This window comes from Staurois parvus, unplaced genomic scaffold (genome assembly GCF_062004578.1).
Source record: "Staurois parvus isolate SC_StPar_1 unplaced genomic scaffold, SC_StPar_1.0 ptg000375l, whole genome shotgun sequence".
In the NCBI taxonomy this organism is placed as follows: domain Eukaryota; kingdom Metazoa; phylum Chordata; class Amphibia; order Anura; family Ranidae; genus Staurois; species Staurois parvus.
The window spans coordinates 1,019,303-1,037,739 of NW_028318171.1; the positions used below are offsets into that span (position 1 = coordinate 1,019,303).

Consider the following 18,437-nt stretch of genomic DNA (forward strand, 5'->3'; position numbering starts at 1 on the left):
ATGGTTTGTCTGTGCAAATTCATCCTTGTTTGCAACTTCTGTCCTGTTTTGCCAACGTTAGATCCTTTGCTACATTTTCTGCACTGGATAAGGTACACAACATTACTGGAGGTGCAGCTGTATGATCCGGAGATATTAAAGATCCCTTTTGCATGTCTGACACTTTTTGATGGATTGGTTTGGTTGCACAGTTTGCTGCGTTTTTTATTGCAGGGTTTGCTTCCATTATTTGTGACATCATAATCAGAAGGACGTTTTCTACTGATTAGTTTATTTCTGAGGTTCGGAGGTTGTCTAAAAGCCAGTATTGGGGGTTACAGAAATATTGAAAGAAATATATAGTCTCCCTTCCCTCTTCTATTTGAGTTCTTAAAGTGGATACAAAGCCTAAACATTTTTTCTCTTCTCTCCCCTCACTTCCTGGTCTGACTGGCATTGCTGAAGCAGCGGGAGCCATTGGCTGCTGTCAATCAAAGCGAGAGACAAGGGAGCAGGGGATAGGGCTGAGTTCTGATGTCTCTGTTCTACAGACACAGACAGCAGGGCTTAGGAGTAAGCACACAGGTGTTACCCCTGAGAGGAGGAGCCAGGAGTGCTGGCAGGGGACCCGAGAAGAGGAGGTTCGGGGCCGCTCTTTGCAATTCCATTGCCTAGAGCAGGTAAGTATAAACCTGTTTGTCATGTTTAAGGTCTGGTTCACACTAGCTCGCAGGCTGCTGGCTGGTTGCGGGTGCAGGAATGGTACATGTTCCCACACTCGCAGCCAAATCACGCTGCTCTTGCAAGACGTGGGGGGCTGCCATTCATTCTCACTGGTGCCCCCTCGCACCTCAGCCCACAGTGCAATCACCGGTGCAGGAACTACAGGGAAACCTCATGGCCAAAAAGCCAATGCGGTTTCCCTGTGGATGTGTTTTTGAGAAGGTGTATGCACCTTTTTTTTTGCATGAAACACGGGCACAGCAGCCCATTCAAATGAATGGGCTGGCGTGCTCACGCAAACGCGTCCCGTATGGCCTACACTAGTGTGAACCAGGCCTTAAAAACAATTTTGCATTTACAATCACTTTAATTATAGGCAACTACAGAAGGCTGTTGTCAATGGAGATAAGGTATGTTGGCTGAGTGGACTAAGTGATAGCTTTCTATATATACCCAGAGTACAGCTTTACATTATATGCCAGGAGCAATGTTAAAGTGGTTGAAAACCCTTACATATACCTAGTGAAGTGACTGGCCTCAGGTGAAACCAAGAGAGGAAACAAATCCTCCTACATAAGTTGTACACGTATATCTGCAGTATTCTCTTCTCTACAGCAATTCAAAGTCCAGAATTTATACAGCTTCTTTGAGATCTCAGAAAGCAGGGGGTGGGGAGCTGAAGTAACACTCTGCAGATCTGTGAGGAGAGATGAGATTTGATTGGGGGAAGGGACACACACCCTTTACAGCACACAGGAACAGAGCTGGGGCTGTCAATCACAGGGTGTGTGCTGGAGCTCCCTCACCTTTTTACCTCTTGGTGTCAGGAAAATTCATCATAAGTAACTTTTACAGATAGCAGAGAAACGAGGCAGCATGCAGAAATGACACTTAGTGCTCTGGACTGAGAATACTACACACTATAGAGGGATATGCTTTGTTCATATTTAATGTCAGAGGTTTACAACCACATTAAGAAATGAAGCCAGCATTAAATCTACACTGTTAATTGAAGCAATGAAGTACTAGTTTCACATAGACTTTTTGACTGTAATATCACAACAGATACTTACAAATAACTTGTGATCATCTAGTGGGATACCACATTTTTGGTAAGCGGCTACCATATGATCAATTAGCTTACAGTCCTCAGCAGTCAGTTCCAAACGTGGTATAACCTGTTTAATATACAACATTTGTAAATATCTTTCTAAATTCAGGTAAAATTAACATATATACAATAGAGTTTGTTAAAAAAAAATGTATTTCAGAAATATTCCCACATTTGGTCAACACCACTAACATTACTCCCATTTTACTTACAGAGCATTCTGTAGTGTCTCGACCCTGTAAAATTAATTCTAAATGAATACTGCATATTTTTTTTTCATACCAATCAATTTTTCTTTGTTAACGCTGCACTTGGGGTTTAAGGAAAAAAAAATACCCTTGCAGTGGAACCCCCTGCCCTGCAAGAGTTAAATGCTCACTATGTCTATACCTAGAGAATAAGCAGCTATACTGACCTTTTCCCTTTGCTCCTGCAGTCTTCCTTTGCACTGTATGACCAGTTCTCTGCTTCTCTTTGCTGCTCCGCTGGTCACAGGTAATGTGACCAATTGGTAATTTGCTTGGATTAGCAGTTTTACATTGTTCATGAGGACAGCAGGGACCCACCCACATGATGGAGCAGAAGGGAGCGCCAGCTGGTGTGGGAGAGAATTAAGGTAAGTTGCCTACCCCTCTACCCCTAGACAAAATGAGCATTTAACCATTGCAGAGCAGGTAGCCCCACTTTTGCTTTTGAACTTGTACCTACAGGTAAGCCTTTAATATGTCTTTCCTGTAGGTACAGTGAATATCTTCTAAACTTGTGATGTGTAAGAGATACTTACATGGGATGCAGCCGGTAACGTCACCAGTACAGTCACTCTGAAGGAACGGCATACTCAAGTTGTTGCTTCAGAGCGTCATCACAGCTCAGCCATTCAAGCAGGCCATAGCCCACGAATGTAGGAAGACAGGGTGAAGATAGAAGCCCTGTGACCGGTGACACCACGCTGCTGGAGGGCTTCATTTTAGGGTAAGCATGCCATAATGTGCTAGTATGCAATATTTTTTTTAAAGAGCCTATGTTTTTTTTCAAAGAGCAAGTTTACAACCGCTTTAAAGTTCATCTTTGAGAAGAATACATTGACACACATTCTTTGCAGTCTAAAGCCACTTTCCACCATTGAAGGACCATTAAAATGGATAATCTGGGCCTTATTCTAAATTTAGCTATAGCAATAATTAGTATTATTGTAGGCAATCTTTAAAAAAAAAAATATAGAGTGGTGTTGCACATTTTTTTTAAATTACATAACATATATGTAAACTTAAAATACAAACATTATAGTTTCCATTTAATAGGACAGAAAATATGAGGAACCAGCAGTCATGCTTTCAGTCTAAGCCCAACATGTTGATAAAAGGCCTTTGGTACAGTGTTGCATATGCATTGGTTGTAAGTATGGAACTGGCTCTCACTTTTACTGGTTTTGTAGTTGATGTTACTTGTCTGTTATCACATCCATCATCTTCCACTTTCACATTACGAAAAACCGAATTGTTTTGTTTACAGTTTTTTCGAAGCCTTTTTGACTTACATTGCACTTCAGTCAACAAACCTAGCAAAAAACACAAAAACATATCATGTATAACTTTAGACTTTTGAGTCATTTCTGTTAAAGTATCACAGAAATGAAAACTAAAAAAATGCCTGATAATGATGGGATATTAAACTCAAGCTGTTAAAGGTAAAAAAATTTGTTTAACAAACTCAGAGAAACTATTTCCTCCTTACCACCTTTTAAAATGGTTCTTTACCTGTTTAAAGCATCAGAATTATCTGCCAAAGGAGGTGGTTTGCAATATATACAGTATATGTAACACTTACTCCCATAGGAGTCACTAGAAATTTCCCCAGGTTCTTCTCCAGTAGATTCCCCGGCAGCCAGGCACATGAACTCAGTCACTCTTTTCCTCAATAACCAGTCTAGGGTTGTTGTTTTTGTTGTTTTTATTTTTGGAGAACTTGAATAGAGTTGAGGGAATTGAGTGGGATACTCCAAAAAAACAGAAACAATGTACAAATTGAAGACAGTGAACTTCTTTCTGTAAGGCTGAAGTAGAAGTCCTTGCATACAGCATACTGTGGCTTGGCTTTGTGACAGAATTAGTAAAAGCACACAGGCTTCTTTCTTTAGAGAAGCAAGAGCAGAGTCTCTTTACAGAGAACCAGACAAACTAAGCTCTTCAGAACACCAGCCGATGTCCCCTATAGCAAACACACAGCTGACTCTCTAGCACAAGATGGGGGGGTGGCAGCAACCCGAAAGTCTCTCAGCAGCTTGTACTTACAAAATGTCCAGGGCAAGCTGGTTGTTTACTTCCAACTTCCAAGCGACACTTTCCTCCAGTGATACCAGACTAGATCTTCAGCAGACAGCCCCTCAGTCAGCAATAAATAGCTACAGAATCCAGGCCCTCAGGTTGCCCACCTGAGGCCTCTCGAACAGCAAACACATGGCAGTGTTGCCTTGGAGGGTAGTTGCCCTCCATGCTGGACTTATCCTCATCAGGAAAAGACCCAGAGCTCAGTGTGCTCAGAGAATATACACAGTGTCCAAGCAGCCTTTAGGGCTCTGCTCCCAAGGGATTGGTCATGGCTGTGTAAATATTCATGTTGCCATCTGCATAGCTCCACACCTACAATCCAGAAAGTTAGACTGATTTCTGGCAATACACACTGTTCCACTAAACACAGTGATCCAGCACTAAATCTAACTAATCCAAACATCTAGAAGGGTGCTACACACACACATATGTATATACACACACGAGGCGGTATCAAAAAGTTTTGAGACTAGTTTTGTAAAACGCCAACAGATGGCAGCAAAAGGCTATATGCACAGGGAGCAACAACCTTCATAAGTCATAAGGTAGAACAAAAAGCAAACGTGAAATTCTGCGTGAAACAAGGCAAATTGCTGGATCTCCATAATGTTGACAAAACTGAGACCTTTGAGCTGGATCTTCATCTTCGAGAAGAGGGTATTTTCAGGGGTTAAGATTGTTGAAGATCTTGCTGATCTCTCGTCGTCTTCCAGTGATGATCTTCTGCTCTATAAGCACGCGTGCCACTCATCATACCTTGAACGACTAATTGCAGCATTGCTGTATACTTGCTGAAGCATGTCAAATATCTCTGTGGCAGATTTGCCCAGTTTCACGCAGAATTTTATGTTTGCTCTTTGTTCTAATTTGCTGTCTATGATGAAATAGCAGACTTGGTAATGCACGTGGTCAAAATAGCACCAGTTGCCCAGATCCCGATGTACACAGGACAATATCTTATGTCACACTGACCTATGAAGGTCGGTGCTCCCTGTGACTGTGCGTGCAGCCTTGTGCTGCCATCTGCATGTTACAAACCTAGTCTCGACCCAAGAGCTGTGCCTTCATATATACACTGCTCCAAATGCTCCAAAAAATTAAAGAAACACTTTTTAATCAGAGTATAACATCAAGTCAATTAAACTCCTGGGATATTGATCTGGTCAGTTAATCAGTTTCTGCTGCTTTGGTGTTAATGAAATGAACAACAGGTACATTAGATGGGCAACAATGAGACAAACCCCAAAACAGGAATGGTTCTACTGGTGGATGGGATTTTTTCCCTACTCATCTTTTCTGACTGTTTTTCACTAGTTTTGCATTTGGCTAGGGTCAGTGTCACTACTAGTAGCATGAGGCGATACCTGGACCCTAGAGAGCTTGTACAGGCAGTCCAACTCCTCCAGGATGGCACATCAATACGTGCCATTGCCAGAAGGTTTGCTGTGTCTCCCAGCACAGTCTCAAGAGCATGGAGGAGATTCCAGGAGACAGGCAGTTACTCTAGGAGAGCTGGACAGGGCCGTAGAAGGTCCTTAACCCATCAGTAGGACCAATACCTGCTCCTTTGAGCAAGGAGGAACAGGATGAGCAGTGCCAGAGCCCTAAAAAATTACCTCCAGCAGGCCACTGGTGTGAATGTCTCTGACCAAACAATCAGAAACAGACTTCATGAGGATGGACTGAGGGCCTGACCTCCTCAAGTGGGCCCTGTGCTCACTGCCTGGCACCATAGAGCTCCATTGGCATTTGCCATTGAACACCAGAATTGGCAGGTCAGCCACTGACACCCTGTGCTTTTCACAGATGAGAGCAGGTTCACCCTGAGCACATGTGACAGACGTGAAAGGGTTTGGAGAAGCTGTGGAGAACGTTATGCTGCCTGTAACATCGTTCAGCATGACTGTTTGGTGGTGGGTCAGTGATGGTCTGGGGAGGTATATCCATGGAGGGACAAACAGATCTCTACAGGCTAGACAGTGGCACCCTGACTGCAATTAAGTATCGGAATTAAATCCTTGGACCAATTGTCAGAACCTACACTGGTGCAGTTGGTCGTGGGTTCCTCCTGGTGCATGGCAATGCTCGGCCTCATGTGGCGAGAGTATACAGGCAGTTCCTGGAGGATGAAGGAATTGATACCATTGAATGGCCCCCATGCTCACCTGACCTAAATCCAATAAAACATCTCTGAAATATAATGTTTCGGTCCATCCGACACCGCCAGGTTGTACACCAGACTGTCCAGGAGCTCAGTGATGCCCTGGTCAAGATCTGGGAGGAAATATCCCAGGACACCATCGTCTCATTAGGATCATGCCCCAATGCTGTCAGGCATGCATACAAGCACGTGGGGGTGATACAAACTACTGAGTACCATTTTTAGTTGCTGCAATGAAATTTCAGCAAAATGGACTAGACTGCTGCATTATTTTTTCACTTTGATTGTCAGGATGCCTTTGAATTCAGTCCTCTGTAGGTTGATAATTCTCATTTCCATTAAACGATGGGGCATCCTTATGTTCCTAACATTTTACCCATTCCATATCAGTATGGATATCCAACATGATATTTTCCCCCATTGAGATCTAATGTGTTTTCAAAGTGTTCCTTTTTATGAGCAGTGTATCAACATTGATGCCTTTCTTATTAGGAATGGTTTCTAAATCTACATTAACTGTAGTAGGGGATAACAAGGCCAGGAAGTTAATCTGACTGCCACTGATGAAGCTGCTGCTTTTCCGCCTACATTTGTATCAACAGAATTAATATTAGAAAAGATTATTTAATGCGTTAATGTTATGTTTAACTCACATTCTGCAAGCATACCAACTGCCTTGCACTTCTTCAAACGACACTCTTGACATTTTCTCCTCATGTACATGTCCATTTCACAGTGTCCACCATTCTTACATCGGTATACAGCATTTTTGGTAATGCTACGGCGGAAGAAACCTAAAATAGTTAAATATTTTATTACTATTGAAACAATTCCAAACACTGTGTTTTCACATAGAAAAAAGTGTATAAAGTATATAATGGCAACATAAACAAAACACCCCTATAAAGTAAAAAGGGCTACAGAATAGAAGATGTGTATTTCATTTGAACTTGTTTTTCTGGGGACCTTTACAGCCCTTTTTTATCAATGCCACCAGTAAGAACTATGTTGATGAATTCTCTTCATAATTTGGTGGTTCTATGTAATTCAATCTGAAAAAAATATCAATCCCATTAGTCAGCAGAATAAAATAGACTGCAAGTGAAAACACAAAGGCACTGGCATTCAGGATTAACATCTGTTCTTCCTAAATTATGGGGCACTTTTATAAAGACACATTCAAAAGAGTTCAAAAGAGACCTTGTTCCCAAGTAGAGAGCACATTCACTAGTCAAATGGGCCTCCACATTTGTCTGGTTAAGTAAAATTTGCCAACATATGGAAACATGCTTATGGTAACACATGCCTTATTCATAATCCAGCAAATATCACATTCACTGTACATTTACCCCACATTAACCAGAAATTTTATTTTGCACTTATACCAGGCTGAGGTGGTGGTCCTTGCAAAAAAGGTGATCCCTGGTGAAGACCCCTTACCTATACATAGTACAGAACATGTGCCTTTACAGCTTCAGTGTTTAAAAGGTTAACATATTTAATAAATGTTTTAAAACTTCAAAAATGACCTTCTCCCCCTTACCAGCTCAGCACATAAATGGTATTCCCATGCCAATGAATTTTGTATTATACTAAATATCGGCTAATGTCAGCAATGTTACAGTAAACCCCAGGAAGACAACAGTTTCCTTAAGACCATTTCACAGCAAGGATCCTTTTACTCCTCCTTCTATTTTGGAAGGTACTTTGGTTGGATTGATTCTTATCAATGGGAGAGGGTGGGTCGTCTCATTTTTACATTATAAAGAAATTACCCTCAAAGTGCTTAACCTGTGTAATAACAAAGTAGAGGATTGCCCATTCAATAAAGAATCTGGTCATATGGAGCACTGAAGAGGAGAATTACCAATCTCAGGTGCCTGGTTGGATTGGTTCTTATTACTGGGAGAGGGTGGGTGGTCTCATTTTTATATTATAAAGTAATTACCCTCCAAGTGCTTAACCTGTGTAATAACACAGGTTGGGCACTTAAGACACCATTAGGCAGAACCTAAAAGTAAACATTTCTACTGCCAGTGAAAAATATGCAAATCTATTCAAATAATGAAAGCTTTGGCAGCCATAAAAGTAACATCTGACTAGTTGGACCTTATTGCTTATGTAGTCTACGTTCCTTCGTAGGTTGCCAAAGAGGCAAAGGAGATCAACCAGGGGCTGAAGGGAAGACAAATGAGGGTCATTATGTCAATGGCGCAGGTAATGGCATCCAGGTCATCTAGAGCAAACAGTGTAGTTAATAGTGAGCTGTGGTAACTGTAGCCAATATTGACCAATATTGACTGTAGGAGATTTTTTTAATACCCTTATATATATTTTTTTTGTTTACAAACTGTTTATTGAGAAATATCACATGTCAAATACTATTACAAAATACTAACATCCATGTTTACAAAAATAGTATGACTATACTAGGCATAAGAGCTGATAAGTTTACAATGTTATAATAAACATAGATCAAATGGAGAATTATTTTATTTTATAATATGGTCATCCAATAACATGAGACAAAATGTAAATGAAAAATAAAAAATGAAGTGTACATAAGAGTTGTGATCATAGCAACAATGCCATAATAAGAGATTTTATATATATATATTGGCAGTTCTGGGCACTCTCACTGCGAGAATCAAGGTTATATCCCAGGGTTCTCAACTAAACAGGTTGAGGGGCTCCAGAGGGTTTACTTAATGCAAAGAAAACTGGCTTTTCAGTTTCTTCATTTGTTTGTAAAGTCTGTTTTGGGATCTGGAGCCTGGAGATTTTAAAGTGATCTGGGAGGGATGAAATCTCCAATCCTGAGTCCATGTTTTCTGAACCCCCAGCACACTAATTGTACAGATGTGTGCAGGGCTTTAAATAATAACCTGACCAGGGTTTGGGCTCCACTCCAGCAGACAGGAGGTCGTTGCCCAGGAGTCAGGAGAGCTCCTCCTAGGAGAGATGGAAGCCAGAGCAGCAAGGGGCTGCTTAGCTGTGTGCAAAACAGCCATTTAGAAGAAGCCTGCAAGAGATAGCTGTGAGCCTGAAGTGGAAGGCCAGAGTGGCAGAATTGTGTGTACAAACCAGGAGGCTAATTATCTGTGTTTTTGAAGAGTGGAATGCTGAAAACCCCTTTGAGGGAAATTTATGGAACTTTCTTTTAAATAAAATTGGGCAAAACTTGCCTTAAAAAGAAGAAAGCGAGTGGCTGTGTGCTTTAAAAGCTCTATGCTTGATGCTAGTCCTCACTATATATATATATATATATATATATATATATATATATATATATATATAAATATAATATTTAAAAAGAAAAAAACATTAGTCCAATTTTGCAATTAGTAGACCAGGTATCCAATTTTGCATGAAAGGTATGCAGGGAGTCAGAGAATAAACACATGGGTGGAGTGAGAATAATAGAATTTAGATAATAACTGTCAGGCTAAGGTTGCTACTTTCTGTAATGTTGGTTGTAGCTTTTCACAACTCCAAAATATATGAAAAAAGAATCCTTTGTCATTGCAGCCTCTAAAACAGCAATCGGAGGACTCAAAAAACATGTTATGTAATCAAGATGGTGTAAAATACCATTTATTTAAAACTTTTATTGCTGTTTCTCTAATGGACAGAGAACGTGTGCATTTACACAGATTAACTATTATAGTTACAGATCATACACCGTGGGAAACACCCGCTGGACTATCGACAAACAAGCCTCCCACCACTCCTATCCGCCCTCCTGGGCACCTCCCTAAAATGCCTCTTCCACGCCTCCTTCTCTTTTTCCTCTCCTCCGTTCCTAAAATCCATTCACTATATCCCTCTGCTCCTCCCAAACAATTGTATATTGTGGCCTCACTGCTTCCTTCACCCCTCCACAGCACCCACCACCTCCTCCTTTTACTCCACTCTCCCACTGACCCGAAAACCTCCACTAGTAGTTTCTCACGCTCCTGCACATCCCACTCCCATGCCACCTTTCTCACCCTTCTCCTCCTCCTAACCGCAGGTGACATCTCCCGAATCCTGGCCCTCCACCACCTCCCTCACCCACACAACACCCTCCCACCGTCCTGCCACAACCCCCGTAACTTTGTATCTGTCCCCCTGCTCCCTAAAATCTCCCCTCTGTTTTCATATGCACTCCTGAACGCCCGATCGGTGTGCAACAAGCTTACCGCCATCCACGACCTCTTTGTTTCCCGCTCCCTCAACCTCCTAGCGATTACGGAAACCTGGATCCAGGCCACTGACTCTACCTCCCCTGCTGCACTCTCCTACGGAGGTCTCACCTGGACCCATTCACCCAGGCCCAACGGTCGTAAAGGTGGTGGGGTTGGCCTGCTCCTGTCACCGCAGAGCACCTTCTGAGTCCTCCCAAACCCCTCCTCCCTATCCTTCTCCTCCTTCGAGGCCCACTGCGTCCGACTATTCTCCCCAACCCCCCTGAAGATTGCTGTGATATACCGGCCTCCTGGATCCATACCCCGCTTCCTGGATGACTTTTCATCCTGGCTACCCTTCTTCCTCTCCTCTGAGCTACCCAGCATCATCCTTGGGGATTTCAACATCCCTGTCAACCTCGACAACCCAGCCACATGCCATCTCCTCCACTTAACCTCTTCCTTTGCACTTGCACAGTGCATACAATCCACCACCCACTCCGACGGTAATATCCTTGATCTTGTCTTCTCCAACCGCTGTGCTCGCCACCACCTCACTAACACCCCCTTCCCTCTCTTTGACCACAACCTGATTACCTTCTCTATCTCCTCGTCCTCCAACGCCTACCCCTCCAAATGTCACACTACACCAGCCGTAACCTCCGCAACCTTAACCCTGCCCCCCTCCACTCTGCAGCTGATCAACTCCACAACAGCATCCTACCCCGACTTGGCTATGACTGCCTACAACAATGCGCTGTCAACAGCCCTTGACTCACTAGCGCCTTTAACCACACGCAACATCAGACCCCGACCGCTCCAGCCCTGGCAGACTGATCACACCAAAACCCTCAAATGACACAGTCGTGCCCTGGAGCGACTATGGCGCAAAACCAAATCCCAACAAGCCTTCACCCGCTACAAATCTGCCTTCCACACCTACACCTCCTCCCTCCACGCAGCCAAACAAGCCTACTTCCTGACCCTCATCAAGGCCCTCTCCTCCAATCCTCGCCGACTCTTCTCCACCTTCAACGCTCTACTCTCGCCACCCCCACCTCCACCCAGCACCTCACTCACTGCCCTTGAGATTGCCAATCACTTCAAAAACAAGATTGATACAATTCGCAAGGACATCGCCGCAACTCACACGCCCTCTCAACCCATCCCCTCTCACACAGCTACCCCTCATACCCCGTTCCCCCTCACTCAGCTACCCCCTCATCACCCCTCTCCCACGGCCCCACCACTGCTCTGACCTCCACTTCCATCCCACCCTTCATTCCTCATACTGAAGCCCCCCCAACACTTCACACCTTTGTCCTTACTACCATCGAGGAAGTCTCCAAGATCCTCTCTGATGCACGCCTCACCACCTGCCCCCTCGATCCTATCCCCTCACAACTCCTACGACCTCCCTCCCCCTCCATCCTACGCTCCCTCACCCACATCTTTAATCTCTCCCTCTCCTCCGGCACTTTCCCCTCCCCTCTGAAACATGCACACATCTCCCCCATACTTAAAAATCCCTCCCTGGACCCCAGTGACCCAAACAACCTCAGACCCATCTCCCTGCTCCCATTTACATCCAAACTCCTTGAGCGCCTATGCTCTCACCTCAACGACAACAACCTCCTCGACCCCTACAGTCCCCTACACTCCACCGAAACTCCCTTACTCAAACTCTCCAATGACCTGCTAACCGCCAAAGCTAATGGCCACTATTCAGTGCTCCTACTCCTTGACCTCTCTGCGGCCTTCGACACAGTCGACCACCCCCTCCTCAAAAAACTACACTCCCTCAGCCTCAGAGATTCTGCTCTCTCCTGGCTCTCATCCTACCTGTCACAACGCTCTTTCAGCGTTACCGATAATGCTACTCCCTCACTCGCCCTCTCTGTTGGGGTCCCTCAAGGCTCCGTCCTCGGGCCCCTTCTCTTCTCTTCTCCATCTACACCTCCTCCCTTGGCCAACTCATACACTCTCACGGCTTCAACTACCACCTATATGCCGACGACACACAAATCTATCTCTCAACCCCCCACCTCACCACCTCAGTCTCCACCTGAATCACACACCTACTGAGCGACACATCAGACTGGATGTCGCTCCACTTCCTTAAACTGAACCTCTCCAAGACCAAATTTCTTGTCTTCCCCCCAGCCCGGACACCACCCCCATTGACATCTCCATCATGTCCAACAACATCACCATCAAACCCGCCCCGCAGGCCAGAGTACTTGGTGTCATTCTGGACTCCAACCTATCCTTCCAGCCCCAAGTCCAATCTTTATCAAGCTCGTGCAGACTCCCTCCGCAACATCGCCAAAATACGCACGTTCCTAACCCCAGAAACCACTAAACAGCTCATCTACTCCCTCATCATATCACGACTCGATTACTGTAACTCCCTCCTTACTGGCCTGCCTTGCTGCTGGCTATCCCCGCTTCAGTCGATCCTGAATACGGCAGTCAGACTCATTCACCTTTCCAACCGCTCCATTTCCACCACCCCCCTCTGCCAATCCCTCCACTGGCTTCCGATTGCGCAACGGATCAAATTCAAAATCCTAACACTGACTTACAAAGCCGTCCACCATACTGCCCCAAATTACATCACCGACCTAATATCCAAATACCACCCAGCACGCACACTCCGCTCCTAACAAGACCTCCTTCTCTCTAGTTCCCTGGTCTCCTCCTCCCATGCCCGCCTCCAGGACTTCTCCAGGGTGTCACCCATCCTCTGGAATTCCCTGCCCCAACCCATCAGATTATCACCTACTCTCCTCTCCTTTAGGCGCACCCTGAAAACCCACCTCTTCAGGGAAGCCTACCCCACCCCCTGCTAACTTGCCAACCTCCTCCACTCTTGCTACCACCCCATCCCCCACAGCTATCTCCTCCTGTGCCACCATCCCCTCCCTCCTAGATTGTAAGCTCGAAAGAGCAGGGCCCTCGATCCCCTCATGTTCTGCATTGTATTGTTGTTCTGTCACATGTTCTGTCCCCCTTTGTAATGTACAGTGCTGAGCGAACTATTGGCGCTTTATAAATACTGTATAATAATAATAATTATGTGCAGTAGCATTGTCATGGTGGAGAATCAGTTTGTCAGGTCTTTGTCTTTGAACAGATTCCTGTAACCTTTTCAGAATTTCCAAGTAATAATGTTGATTGACAGCTGTACCATGTTCTATGAATTCATAGTGAACTATCCCCTTGTGATCAAAAAACACATGGTCCTCAAATGAGAACAAGACATACATGCTTTCTTTGGGCGATGTGAATTCTTTGTTTTCTACTGCATGCTCTGGCATTTTTTTTCTGGAAACATCATGTTTCATCATCAGTAATAACCCTATCAAACACCCCTGCTTTTCAAAAGATAGAATGAAATTTGAAGACAATGTTCTTTCTGATCTTCTGTCAAGATTCAAAGCACCATCTTTGTACGAATCATTCTTATTCCCAAATCCTCTGTGTGTCACATGTTTTTTCTTCTACTACTCTACAAAGACTGAGTCAACTGGTCTGCGACCCAGGCGAGTGCAAGTTAAAACATGTCACAACACATTTGAGTGTGAATGGCTGTTTAACTCACCACCAAAGTGTTACACCACAGGCATTCTGGGAATTACTGTAAATTGTCACACCTCGTTTTAAATTGACTTTAAGTAAAAGAAAAAATAAAAATCCAAATTTAGCTAACATTTTTAATTAGTTAAAGCAAGTGTTTTATTTATTTGGATAAGAGGAATTAACTAAATCTGATATTGGTAATCACCTCAGCAGTGTAATATGATTTGACCTAGCCTTGAAACACACTTTTGCTGGACAAGTTGGCCTGTTATAGGAAAGGGAAAAATAACAGACCTACTGCCAGGATCAATGGGTTATAAAACACTGTTATAGGTTGATCTCATAAAAAAGTGTTGTGTTAATGCTGGTGATAGACTACATCATATAGTATGATGTAATTATTACTCTTTCATTTTTACTTCCTAACGAACATCCATTTGCTTACCTTTACATCCTTCACAGGTAAGTGCATTGTAGTGATATCCCGATGCCTTATCTCCACATACCACGCAGAGCTCTTCATGCCCTTTCATTCGGATAGTAGAATGACTAATCCTGGGCCTCTTCATTGTAGAATACATTTCTTCTACGCTATGAGTCATGTTGGCTGGTTTACTATAATCACAGGTGCTCAGAACATACTGGCCATCCCCATATGTATTTTCCAGACTGTATGTACTGTAATGGCACTGAGAAGATGAGGATTGCAACACAGGTGAATAAGGCATATTTGTATACTGACAATATGGAGTCGCCTGGAAGTCTGAATCCGGGAGTTGATAATTAATGTGCTCTGGCAGAACATCTGTGAAAATAAACATAGAGAAGCTTGACAATGCAATACTTTTGTTGCTGATCAGCCTCGGCATAGCTTAAATGAAATTCCAGTGCACAACTTTCTGTCATTCACTGCAAGGAAAACTTATGTTGGTCTTCCAGCGTTTACTTTTAGCCAGCATTGATTCAATCTATCCGTGATGGTTATTTAGCACTATAAGTAACTTAGGACAGATAAATAACCTGCACACATACCAAATACTGAACCTTTGTTGAGAAAGTAATGGTGTGAAATTATCATGCTGATAAACCTGTTATATTGTGTGTGTGCAACAACATTGTATTTTTTTTCTTTTTTACACTGTCAGCCTAGGACTGAAATCATCCCCAACATCCAAAACATTGCAGCTCCATTAATACCATGAGTAGCACCCCTCAGGTTTAGCTAGGGGGAGCTAGTTAGGTCTTTAGGTAGAAGTTGAATGGCAGCCTGGGATGAGTCAGCCAGGTTATTTTAGGTAAGGGCTTAGGGCTCTGCAGGTCAGTTCCCTGATAACTTCCCCTGCTCTAGAAGCTTGAGAAGTTTCTAGGAGGTAGTGGCTGTGGATGAAGAGGAGCTGATCTGCGTATTTAAGGTATCTTGGCCAAACCCCAAGCAGGAGGCTTCGCATGATTTAATATGATTGAGCCTGATCAGCAGGGGGAGTAGTGTCAGGTAGAAGATGAAGGCTAGAGTGTGGAGCCTGGGAGGGGGGCCAGAAGAGGGGCCTACCTGCAGGCAGGTGCTGGAAAGGAGGATATCTTTGCCTCATCATCCCCAGAGAGAGGTCAGCCTGTGGAGCAGGGAAGGAGCCAGCCAAGTGTAAGACCTGAAGGCAGCCACCAACCCACCACGCTCACAGGGGAGTAAGTAATCCAGCACCCCCTGGGTTGGATAAGGGATGAGGGAAGTCAGGTGGCAAACTCAACTAGCTTCTCATCTGGGGTTGCTTTGTCAAGTGGCAGTTTCTGGGTCCCCTTGCCCAGGTATACCCTCAGGCAGCTGGGTTAAGAGGATTATTCATCTGGGGTCTGAGGTGGTACACCAGAAGGGTTAGAGAGCACTTCAAAGGAGAGACCTTCTTTCCTTTTGTCCACAAACTTGTACATAGTTGCTAAGGAGTCTGTCCTTGCAGTTCACAGTTCCCCTGGGCATCCCATATACCCCTCAACCCCATCAAAGTTCAATACTCCTTAAAGTGTTACTAAACCCAGGACCCTGCATTCACTATATCTGGTCTCCCACAGTACAGAGAACATGGAAGTGCAATTATTTTAGTAAATATAAATTGCTAAATACCTTTTCTCAACAGCAATTAGATAAGTCTTCTGACTTCAGTTGAGCACTGGTTAAAACTTGTAGGAGGAGTTTTATTTCTGCTCTAGGAGGATGCAGAACCCTTGACATCTGTCTGGACAGTGCTGATTGGCCCTGTGCTGATCACATGCACTCTCCCAAGAAAAAAAAACCTCTCTAGCAATACACACTAAACTGAACATGTGCAGAAGGGCTACGGGGTCAGTCTGTCTTATCAGGAGATAAGACGTGGACATTCAAACAAGAGGAGGGGCAGAGAAGAAAGGATCAAATGGCCTTTTTACACAATGCAGAGGATTAATCCTTTAGGTTCCACAGTGAGTATAACAAGCATGCTTTACTGCATATACAGACTGATTTTACTGTTGTGGGATTAGTAACATTTTAATAAAACTACAAAAACAAGCTCACGGACTGTTTACTGTCTCCAGTGTGCAACGTGCGGATGAAAATGCGGACCCTCAGTGACTTCTTAGGGGTAGTGCTACATGTGTATAACCTAACTTTCCTAATATTAGTGAAAATAAAATACTCTATGATGTTCTAAATCAGCCTTTCTCAACCAGGGTTTTGTGGAATCCTAGGGTTCCTCCAGAGATTGCTAGGGGTTCCTTGAGCAATGAGAAACCTCTGCCTCTCAGATAAGTTCCCACTAAGAACAATGATCTTTATAGCCATCTCTTAGGGCACAATTCTTCCCAATGACCACTAATATAAGGTGCATTCTGTATTTTTCCCAGTGACCATGACACTAATATGCTCTTGAGATGTAGATATAGTAATTATTACCAGGGGTTCCCTGAGCCTAGAAAGTTCTTTTAAGGGTTCCTCCACATTCTAAGGGTTGACAAAGACTGGTCTAAACATTTCAAAGCTGAACTGTGAACTAACAAAATGACCTATTTTTGTCAATATATACACAAATAGAACCATGTAATTTTCTCTTTTCTTTGGTTTGATGGTTCATGGGCCCCAGGGAGTGTGCTTTGGGGAGGGTAATTGTAAAGTATAGTCCGTTGTAAAACCAATATAAAAACTAATCTAATTAAAAAAAAGTTGAACTCCAGTCAAACAACCTAATATATTGGCTGGTAGCTGATGTATGGTAGCTGATTTACAGCACTTGCCCAAGAAATTCTATACACGACCTTGGAAAAGAACAGGGCTTGTCTGGCATAAGTAAAATACCTAATGTTTCCCCACTGCAGTAAAGTAACTCTTATAGTAGTTCTAAAGGTTAAACTTTTTGCACACTAATGCATTTTCTGCATTAAGGTAAAAAACAATCTACTATCTGTCCTAGCCCCCCCTTCCCCAAACACTTACCTGGAGACTCCTGTCACTACTCCAGTACTGTCTCCAGCTCCAGCACCACTCCCATCAAATCCTGCTTTCATAGAAGAAACTGAGGGCAGTGGAGCCGTAGGCTCCTGATGCTGTCAGTCAAAATCGTGTGATGAGGGAGAGTGGGACATGGCTTACCAGTGCTGTGTGTGTCTATGAACACATAGTCCAGTTCGGGAGTATGCTCACACAAGTGCCTTCTTAGCACCTAGCTGCTTTCTGTACAGTATCATTGCACAGAGCAGGTAAGTATAACCTCTTTTTTTTATTTAAAAAAATAGATTTTAGTATTACTTAAATAAGCTTCAACCTGTGACTGGACAGTAAAAGAAAAAGCAGCAGACTGATTAACTCATCTTTATCTATGTTCCTTGTTATCACATGAGAACTACACCTCAACTGACTCCATCTACTAAACTGAGCTCTGGTGTAGAAGGACTTGCAAGATGCAGATACTAAGTCAAATTCAGGTATGTACATTGCTTGCATTTAAAGAAAGAGCTGCATTAGTGTGTGTCTTTTATATATGTCTTGAATATAGCTTTAAGAAAATACTGGGATCAAAACTTTCAGAACTAGACTAAATGCTGAAGTTTTATCATGTATATCACTTTACTCAACAATAACTTTTATATTGACTTTGCATAAAAAATTTATTTTCACACTGTATTGTATAGCATTTACTATATTTGGTCATTTGTTTTTACAAATACCTTTACTCAGGGCTTTTTTTCACAAAGAATAGGTGCAGGTAACCCCTTGTCTCCACCTCCTACCCTCCTCTGAGCACCATCTTTGGTTGCACAGCCTACCCACCTTCCAGTAATTCCCCTTTTAAAGAAAACAGAACCAAGTATCATTTTGTGGTGCTAAGTAAATTTCATGGTATTTGTTAATGATAACAAGAAAA

General features: G+C 43.3%; 1 protein-coding gene across 1 annotated transcript in view; it reads right to left on the minus strand.

The window, feature by feature from the left end:
• LOC149456126 (bile acid receptor-like) overlaps positions 1-18,437 on the minus strand; it is a 150,693-nt gene that overhangs the window by 24,485 nt on the left and 107,771 nt on the right. The window contains exons 3-6 of the mRNA XM_089685414.1: positions 14,495-14,854; positions 6,955-7,095; positions 3,232-3,371; positions 1,776-1,880 (exon numbers count right to left, since the gene is read on the minus strand). Coding sequence (XP_089541540.1) covers positions 1,776-1,880; positions 3,232-3,371; positions 6,955-7,095; positions 14,495-14,854 — 746 coding nt within the window. The remainder of the gene's footprint in view (positions 1-1,775; positions 1,881-3,231; positions 3,372-6,954; positions 7,096-14,494; positions 14,855-18,437) is intronic.